At 58.9% G+C, this 9818-nt stretch overlaps 1 protein-coding gene across 1 annotated transcript; it reads left to right on the top strand.

The window, feature by feature from the left end:
• The first annotated feature begins 1102 nt into the window (after positions 1 to 1102).
• Positions 1103 to 4487, top strand: MAFB (MAF bZIP transcription factor B). The gene has a single exon (XM_047746506.1). It carries the CDS (start codon positions 1500 to 1502, stop codon positions 2469 to 2471), a length of 972 nt encoding a protein of 323 aa, XP_047602462.1. The 5' UTR covers positions 1103 to 1499; the 3' UTR covers positions 2472 to 4487.
• The last annotated feature ends 5331 nt before the right edge of the window (positions 4488 to 9818 follow it).

Below are 9818 nucleotides of genomic sequence, written 5' to 3'. Positions count from 1 at the left end.
ACCTGTCCTGGGCCGCGGGGTAAACACAGCCTGGGTTCTGGACAGGCCTGGATTGGACCAGATAGGAAGATCGAGCTGGAAGATCGAACCCAGGCGTCGCTCAAGCCTTCCGGCCGAGGGCCGGGCTGTGCGGCGCGCCTTTGCGCACAGTGGCCACTTGGGGTCGCACTTTATGCCTGTTTGAGACGCTCGGCCCGGGGACGCCGAGATCTGCTAAATCGTTACAAAACGTTCAAACAAAAACAGGGTCGGTTCCCCAGCAGCCGAGAGCCACCAGGAGCACCGTCCTGAGCTGGCCTCAGCCCCAAGCCTCGCGAGCTCAGGGTTCCGTGCGTCTGGCTGGGGAATGGAATCCAGAGCCTTTCGGCCCATTCTCCACCCGCTCCCTTTTCCTGTGCTTTTTGGGTGGGGTGCGCGCGGGGAGCGGCTGGGCAAGGGGAGTCGTCACCAAATTCTGCCACCGCACCCGCCAGGAGGGGACCGGCCCCTGCGTGGCCCGAGGAGGGTCCCCTGAGGCTAAGAGTTGGATTTGAACACAACTCTTGGAGCCGCAAACCCACCCCCAACACACAAACACGCGCAGACCTGCAGAAACACAGGCAGGCAGGGCACACACTCCTCCGGCCCGCAGCCGCGCGGCCCACGGAGCGTCTCCCACTGCGCGGGGGACGCTGGGGAACAAAGGGCCCGAGAGGTGTCGTCCCGGCGCTCCTTCTGAGCCTCCTTGGGGGTGACACAGGCTGGGGGTGGGGGACCGAAGGGTAAAGAGCTAGGAGAGCTCGCTGAGGGGTGGAAGGGGCGGCCCGGCCTAAAGCGGGGGGCGCGCGCCCCGAAGGCGAGCGGGCGGGGCCCGGGGCTCGGCGGGAAGGGTGTGGGGGGCTGGGCCCGGCCCGCCGTCCCACTGGGCTCCAGCCCTCCGCCAGGCCTCCGCGGCTCTCCGCGGGCTCGGGCCGCCAGTCAGCTGACGCGGGGGGCGGAGGAGCTGTCAGGCGCGCCCCGCCCTGCGCCGCCGGGCCGCGGGGGCTGAGCAGCCATTGGCCAGCGCGCTGGGCCGCCCGGGCCCCCGCGCCCCGGTGACATCAGGAAGGCGATAAAAGGCAGCGGCGGCGCCGGATCCAGCACAGCTGCACCGCCGGGCTGCGAGCGGCTGCGATCGAGAGAGCCCAAGAGCAGGAGAGCTAGAGAGCGAGCGGCGGGCGCTTGCCCGGCGCCTCCCCTCCGCCCGGCCGCGCGCCCCGCTCGCCTCTCCACCCCTCCCGACTCGGCCCGGCCCCGGAGCGGCCACAGCCCCGAGCTCTGGGGCGGCGCGGGCAGCCTCGGGACTCTCCGGCGCGCCGCCGCGTCCCCAGACAAAGGCTTGGCCGGCGGCCCCGGCCCGCTGCGCCCTCGGCTCCCCGCCTCCCGGGCTCGCCGCTCTTCGCCCCCGCTCTCGGCTCGGCGCGCCCCGGCCGGCCGCAAAGTTTCCCGGGCGGCAGCGGCGGCGGCGCCTCGCGTTAGCGATGGCCGCGGAGCTGAGCATGGGGCCCGAGCTGCCCACCAGCCCGCTGGCCATGGAGTACGTCAACGACTTCGACCTGCTCAAGTTCGACGTGAAGAAGGAGCCGCTGGGGCGCGCGGAGCGCCCGGGCCGGCCCTGCACGCGCCTGCAGCCAGCCGGCTCGGTGTCATCCACACCGCTCAGCACGCCGTGCAGCTCGGTGCCCTCGTCGCCCAGCTTCAGCCCCACCGAGCAGAAGACTCACCTCGAGGACCTGTACTGGATGGCGAGCAACTACCAGCAGATGAACCCGGAGGCACTCAACCTGACACCCGAGGACGCGGTGGAGGCGCTCATCGGCTCGCACCCAGTGCCCCAGCCGTTGCAGAGCTTCGACGGCTTCCGCGGCGCGCACCACCACCACCACCACCACCACCCACACCCGCACCACGCATACCCGGGAGCCGGCGTGCCCCACGACGAGCTGGGCCCGCACGCGCACCCGCACCATCACCACCATCATCAAGCGTCGCCGCCGCCGTCTAGCGCAGCCAGCCCAGCGCAGCAGCTGCCCACCAGCCACCCTGGGCCCGGGCCGCACGCGGCCGCCGCGGCGACGGCGGCTGGCGGTAGCGGCAGCGTGGAGGACCGCTTCTCCGACGACCAGCTCGTGTCCATGTCGGTGCGCGAGCTGAACCGCCACCTGCGGGGCTTCACCAAGGACGAGGTGATCCGCCTGAAGCAGAAGCGGCGGACCCTGAAGAACCGGGGCTACGCCCAGTCGTGCAGGTATAAACGCGTCCAGCAGAAACATCACCTGGAGAACGAGAAGACGCAGCTCATTCAGCAGGTGGAGCAGCTTAAGCAGGAGGTGTCCCGGCTGGCCCGCGAAAGAGACGCCTACAAGGTCAAGTGCGAGAAACTCGCCAACTCCGGCTTCAGGGAGGCGGGCTCCACCAGCGACAGCCCCTCCTCTCCCGAGTTCTTTCTGTGAGTCGTGGCCGGTCCCGGCCCCCGCCCTTGCCCCGGCCCGGACTCCCCGCCCCGTGTCCCCAGACCCGGACTCCCCCGGATCCTGTCCCTGCCACGGCCCCAGCCTTGACCTGTTTGACTTGAGGGAGAGGGAGGAAGGGCGCGCGGGACGCGGGCGACAGGAGGGCGCGCGGGCAGGCAGGGGACCTTGGCCAAGGCGAGAGCGGCGCGCGCGAGCGCCGCCTCTTAGACTCGAGCAGAGCCAGAGCCAGACGAGGGGGTGGGAAGTCCCGGAGCAACTTTTCTCCAGGCTGGAGGGCGGCAAGGCATAGTCCCGAGGAGTTGCCAAGGCCGTCTGGAGACTCCTGGCTTTCTGAACTTTGCGCGTTAAGCCGGGGCCGCTGCCTCGCGGCCCGGAGCGCAGTCCAACCCAGGAAGAGAGCAGCGAGGAGAGGAGAGGAGAGGGACCCTGGCGTCCCGGCAGGCGCGAGGCAAGGCTGAGCGAAGGAAGGAAGGAAGGACAGAAGGACCTGTCCGTCCAAGGTCCGGAGAACACTGGCTCTCAGCCCAGAGACGCGGGCCTCAGTTAGGACGTTCTGCGCGCAATTCTCATCAATTTTATTGCCTGCTCGATTATATAGAAAAAATACGAAAATCTGCATTAAAAATATTAATCCTGCATGCTGGACATGTATGGTAATAATTTCTATTTTGTACCATTTTCTTGTTTAACTTTAGCATGTTGTTGATCATGGATCATAACCCCCTTTGTTTCTTTGAGTGAGAAGGGATGGCAGTGCAGAAACTCCAGCGGCTGCTTGCCGGGGTTCAGTCCCGGCTGTCGGCTTGTAAATACCCGCCCCGCCAAACCGCTTAGAGAACGTGGCAGCAAGCTGAGTGTCTTCGTTTGGGTTTATTATTATGGCATTATTTTTTTGTAAGTAAATAAAAAAAAGTTCTGGGCATTTTGCATCAGAAAACAACTTTGTCTTGGGGCACCCTTGGAAGTTGCATGTTTTCTCCCCTTTCCTGTCTCCATTTGGTCCTCTTGTCCCTTCCGCTTCAGTTTTCAATTTTGTTAGTGTTGAGAGAAAGAGGACTGGGGTCCCAGCTCCTGAGTACCAGGGCAGGGCAGCTGTCCAGTTCTGCACCCCACAGCAGCAGGACTGTCTTCGCTCCCACCTGGTCTTTTGGCTAAATTGACACCCTTCACTAGAAAGGAAAGGAAAATAGATATTATTTGCTTTTTAATGCCATCGGAATCACCCCAGGGTCCCTTCAAAAGCCTCCAGGCCCCTGCTAATTGCTGTGGCTGCCGAGCTTTTAGGGCGAGTGGACTTGGCCAGCCCGGACACTGCCCAGGGGTGACCTAAACTTGTGTTGAACCAACTGCCACACTCAGAAAGTACCGGAAACCCAGACATTGGCAAGTAATTTTGCAACTTTCAAGCGCGTCCTTTAGACCAACACATTATGTGTGTTTTTTTTTCCCCTGCTTTTGAGACAGCAGGTGAATTATTGGTGGTGTCCTCCCCAACCCCCTTCAGTTGTATAGTAGCTATAGGGAAAATCTGGGTGTTTTTCTTTATTACTTTTTTTTCCTGCAGGTCAGTAAAAGGATTTAAGTTGCACTGACAAAAATACCAAAATGAAAGCGTATTTTTTAGTTCCTATTTGAAATTGCTGGCGCTGCTGGCCGGATGCATTTTTGAGTTTGTATTAGTTGATAAATTAACAGTAATAACAAGATTGTATGAACCGCATGGTGCTTGCAGTTTTAAATATTGTGGATATTTGTCCTGCATCAGAAACGAGCTTCGGTTTTTACGGATTCAACTGTGTTGAAATCAAATTTGCTGCAACAGAAATTTGTTTTTATTTCATGTAAAATAAGGGATCAATTTCAAACCCTGCTTATGATATGAAAATATTAAAACCTAGTCTATTGTAGTTTTATTCAGACTGGTTTCTGTTTTTTGGTTATTAAAATGGTTTCCTATTTTGCTTATTAAAACCATGGAAATGGTGTTTATTTGGATGAGTCCGTGTTTGCCTGAATTTGACTTTCTTCTCTTGCCTTTTTAAGAGTCGCATCAATCTGGGGACACTCTTACCCTCCCCCCCAACCCATGGAGAAACAGACCATGTCTGGGCAAATCTCTCCCTTGCTTGTGTGTATGGACGTGAGGCTCAAATATGTTTCTGCTTCTCACTCTAGGTAGACATCTCATTTGGATCTGGTTTGTGAGCTGAGAGGGCATACACTTTTGGGGGGCATTCAGGCTTGGGGATCAGGACCAGCCTGCTAGCCTGATGGCTCTGTGGTAGAGATTGGCCAATCCCTAGAAGCTGGAGCTTCCTGATGGGGAAGTGAGGTCTTTTCGGCAATCAGACTCAGTTGGTCCCGTCACTCTGGCCCTTCTGTAGGGGCTGCGAGGCTCTCAACTTTCTCCTGCCCGGTGCATCTTCCTGCCCAGAGTGAGAGTGCCTGCCTGCACTGAGTGGAGGCCTATGCCCTCTTTCCCAGGGCTTGCAGAAGCAAATGGAATCCAGCACCAGATCTTGGGGCAGAAGGTCCTTCAGACTGGAAGCGCTTCCTTGTGGACCTGTGTGTTGCGGGTGGTGTGCTCTGGGCACACATGGAGCCCTCAGACCCACAGAAGGGCACTGAGTGGCTGGACCAGGATTTCAGTGACTCTCCAGATTGGGGGCCAGACAGGGTTTGGGGCATTATTCTGGTACAGTGACTCTGCCTGTAGACTGGGAGCTGGGCCCAGTTTCTTTCCTTTTCCAGACTCTTAGAAGAGTCAAGATCTCCCACCTAGGTCCCCCCAACTCCCCCCTCAGCCTTCTTGGAATCCTGTCTATAATTCCGAGTTGGCCTCAAATATTTCTGAGGGTCAGGGTGGGATCCCCCCCGCCAATCTCTCCCAAATCCAGAAGGGTCCTCAGTTCCTTTGGCCATGGCTGGGTCCAAGGGGCTTCTGTTCTCCTCAGGCCCAATATCTGCAGTCCCAGAGACTCAGCCTTCCAGCCCTGGGGTTCTCTGGCCCAGAGTTCCTAACATGGAACTTTGGGACCTGAATGGGACGGTGTAAGGAACTCAGGCTGCAGAGCCCCAGTTCAGAGCTAGAGCCAGGAAGGGCCGGGGAGAAGGAAGCAAAGGCTAAAACTAGCAGGGAGTAGCTTTTGGCCCAGGATCGCTGGGGGTGATGGTCAGGGTCTGGTAAAGACAGACCAGGGAAAAATCCCAAATGTAAGGATGCAAATACTACCCACAGTGATTTATATTTAATGGTGCTTAGGTGTTATTTAGTAGAAATCAGAGGTTCTAGCTTGAATTAAATTCCAAGGCCCAGTTCATTTCCCTCACCCAGAGATGTACCTGGCACGGAAGGCTCTGGCTGTGATCAGGGCGGAGGATGGTGGCTGAGTCCGGCTCTACCCGAGTGTGCACGGATGACGGGGCAAGAGGCTGTCATTAGGTGGGTAGTTGTGTGTACAGGTGCACACACACAAACTTGATAAGAGAACATCCACAAGTACAAGGGTATCCCCTGTGGAGCGAAAGAGATCTCTCTAGGCCAGGCTGAGCGCTGGAAGAGCCCCCTGATGCATGGATCCGGAGACCAAGAGGGATCACCTTGATTCCTTGTCGTGGAGGTTTGACGCCCCTTAGAATAACACCAAGCGGCATCTCCCACCTCTGGAGTCACCTGGACTCTGCTTGAACAGCTTCTAGGCTGGGGAGGGTCGAAAACTTCAAGGCACTGGTTTTCCTTCTCCAGATGCTAGAAACACAGACACCAGCCCAGCGTCTAGGATGACGCGGTGGGTCGGCCGTTTCAGAGTGACCCATTACATCTCTGAGAAGGTGACCACCCCGCCACAAAGTCCTACTGACACACTGACACCAGATACACAGACACCCACCACACCCGGCACCCACACCGGTGTCCTGGCAGGTGCCCCGTGTCCCAGCACCAACCCACTATCTGAGCGCCGGTGGGCCCAGGACACTCGCGGGCTTGAGCCGGGCAGAGCCGGCAGCGCAGCGCAGCGGAGGCCGAGACCTTGAGAGACTCCGGGGCAGAGGAGCCCCGGCCACATCTCAGCCCGCAGCCCACTGTCTCCAGCCGCCGCCACCGCGCAGAGCGGGCGCCCGCGCGCTCAGGAAGAATAGCTAACTGGGTCCCGAGGCCGTGGGGGCCGTTGGCAGCCCCGCGGCTCCCTGCAGTCCCCCGGCTCCTGTTCGATTCCCCCCGCTCCCCGCGGCTCGCGGGGCCCTTGCGATCCTCCGCGACCCCGGGGGAAAATCTTCCCAGCGCCGGGAGTCTTCCACGCCCGCACCGGGGCCACGCAACCAGCCTGGCGCCTGCACTGGAGGACGCATACCGAGTCAGACACACAGACCCCGCGACGCACGTGGGGGGGTGGCACACAAGGGCCCCGGGAAGGTGGCTTGCTCCAGGCTGAGCCCCTGCCTGGGGCGGCCCGGGTCAGGTCCCGGCCGGAGCGAACTGCCTAACACGCCCCGGGCCCTGGGACCCGGGTTGGCCCGGTGTGCGGAAGACTGTACCCACGGGATCGGTCGCCGCCACCGTCCGCGAGGGGTCGGGGATGGAGCTCAGCGCGGCATCCCGGGAGCCCGAGGTTCCGACCCGCGAGGCAAGGGTGGAGGCGTCGGTCCCGCTCAGCGGCCTCCCGCGTCCTTACTCTTTGCCATTTCCCTTTCCTTCAGCCCTTCCTAGGTAAACTCTTCACTTCGGAAAACTTTCTCCCTACGTTTTCCCTCCCAGTCCCTTCTGCTTTTCCTCCGGGCGCAGCCTGGCGAGGAAGGGCTCCGGCTGCTGACTCGGAGGTGTCCGGTAAGTGCGAGGAGGCGCCGGGCCGGAGATGGGGTCTGGCGGCCCCGAGACTCCGCGCAGCTCGCGGCCGAACCAGGGGCTCTGGGCTCTTGCCCTGACGGCTCCGACTCCCCAGCCTTCCCTTCCAGCCGACCCGCCGGCAGCAGGACTGGTGTGGACCGACCTCCAGCAGGGTCCCCGCTGGCGCTGACTAGAGAGCAGGCCAACCTGGCTGTCGGTGGCAGGAGCTGGGCAAGCTGGGGCCGGGCCTTAGATCCAGACCCCTCTTTTGGTCACAGCCAGGCTTCCTTCCGTCCAGGATCTCTGCACATTTTCGTGGCAGGATCAACCCAGGTCCCTGTCCGAGGGGCCCACCTCCATCCCACGCACAATCTAACTGTCCTCTCTGGCTCAGAGTGGGAGCTGCCAGAACCCAGCAGTATGGTCATTTGGCTTTTTCTGTGACTAGAACTACAGCTTCTGCCAGGCCAGGCAGCCCCCACCCCCACCCCTCAGCCACCCACCACTACCCCTCAAGTTCTTTCTCCATGGGCCCAGGGGAAACTGCTGGGTTTAGAGATTCCAGTGGGTCCCTTACTTGCTTACAGATGCAAACCCTGCTTCTGAGCCCCAGCTTTCAGCAGGGAAAGGCCAGAACCAGCCTCTTGCATAATGCTTCCCTATACAGCCAGCTATCCGAGGGCCTGGCCTTTCCTCCCAGAGATAGTGGTGTTTGGATTTGTTATGTAAGGAGAGGAGGATTAGAGGTTTACTCTGCCCCTCCTCCCCCCACCAAAATAAAAGTCCGCAAAGGGTGCCTTTTGCAGACCGCATCTTTTCCATCAGCAGCCCTCCTAAAAGGAGGCAGTCTGGTTAGAAGAGCTGCTCCCTAGCTTGGGCCCAGCAGAGGACCCTCCAGAGACAAGCCAGCTTGCAGTGCGGGGGGGAGAGTCCCCAGTCCAGGCTGGACCCGTGGGGTGGGAGAAGCCCTCATAAGGCTACCTGAGCTGGGCTTACCTGGCTTTGGGGACTAGCTTGCCACTGGGGAAGGCCGTTGCTGCTGCCTCTGCTGCTGTTGGAGTTTCGTCCTTTCTACAGTTTCTGTTCCTGAGAGCAGGCTTCCAGGCCGTGGAGAGCACCTCTTCCAGCACCACATTCCAGAATGTGTGTGGGGGGCACACATTCCTGGGTCTTGCACACCTACCTGCCTCATGTTCTACTGGTTGTTTCCATGCATCTTCCTCATATCTGAATGCCCTTCCCCATTGTGCTACACATATTATCTTAAAAGATGCGTTTAGATAAGAGAATCAGAGCTAACTGTTCTCACTTGCGAGAAATTAAATGTCGGAGATAGGTTGCGGCTCCAATTTGGAAAACCACCTAAATTATTAATAAGAGTTTGCTCCTAAGCAAAATTCCACGTTAGTTGCCCTTCTGCATTCTTTGCATGTGAGGTTGTTTTCCTGTAAGATAGCAGCTGCTTGTTAAACATTCCTTTTTATTTGTATGAAAAGGGGATGCTGTCCTCAGGCTGGTAGAGCAGCCACAGAGTCGATGGGAGAAGGCCCGATACTTCCTGGAAGAAGCCAGGTTCAGTGTGAGAAGGGGGCAGAAGTCCACAAATTCAGTGTCGCCGAGCCGTGCTTTCCTTTATAGAGCTCTGTGCATTTTACTAGGGTTTGTACTTCTTCCGTAGATAGATGGGAGTGGGAAGCCTAGAGGGTGCTCATTTCTGAGCTGGAGAGAGCAAGGCAGGCATGGAGCCTGGCCTGTGACGCCCCCATCAGGAATCAGGAGCTCACTTTCAAGTCCCCCTCTTTCTTCTGATTTCACCTTCACTACCTTGACCCTGCAAGGGTCACCTGCACCTGTTTCCCGGGTGAGGTCCTGGGCCAGGACTGGTCTGGGCATTCAGCTCTGCTTTTCCTGAGTGGGCAGCAAACTGCTGCACTTCCCAATGCATAGGCTTGGCCTCTGCCTTCCTTTGTGTCCTGGGAGCCGGAGCCTGGTACACCCGCCCCTTTCCTCCGGCAAGGGGCATCCAGGTCACGGGGCACAACAGGTGTGGCCAAATCATGAAGTTAGTCCTGTTAATGGCATTTCGCTTAGCTCTCTGAAGTGTGGGTGACTGTTGTCCATGCAGATTGGAGATGGCTAAGTAGGCCCAGTGTCACCCAGTAAAGGACCTGAAGCTCGAGTCCCCACCTATGTGATACCAAAATTTGTATTTTTGCCACCAGACCCCACAAGTTCACAATCTCTTCTCTGAAACAGCCTGGGAGCAAGGGGGTGGGGGTGTGGGGGTGGGGGAACGCTTAGGGGAAAATAGGGAGGGGTGGGAAATAGCCCTTTTGGGGGGGAGTTCCTTTTCTAATTCCCTTTGCATAGCGTTTTCACTTTCTTGGGTGTGTAATTACTGTTCTCCATCCAAAAGGCTCCCTGCCCAGACATGGAGATGGGCAATGGGCTCTCGGAGAACCAGAACAAATACGACAAGGGGGTTGGAGGGAAACTGTAGC

The sequence above is a fragment of the Lutra lutra genome, chromosome 9, assembly GCF_902655055.1.
Source record: "Lutra lutra chromosome 9, mLutLut1.2, whole genome shotgun sequence".
Lineage (NCBI taxonomy): Eukaryota > Metazoa > Chordata > Mammalia > Carnivora > Mustelidae > Lutra > Lutra lutra.
The sequence above is the reverse complement of the archived record's forward strand: the minus strand, read 5'-3'. Positions and strand labels throughout refer to the sequence as shown.

Coding starts and splice junctions, on each gene's coding strand:
- MAFB (XM_047746506.1), top strand. CDS start 1,500: ATGGCCGCGGAGCTGAGCATGGGGCCCGAGCTGCCCACCAGCCCGCTG.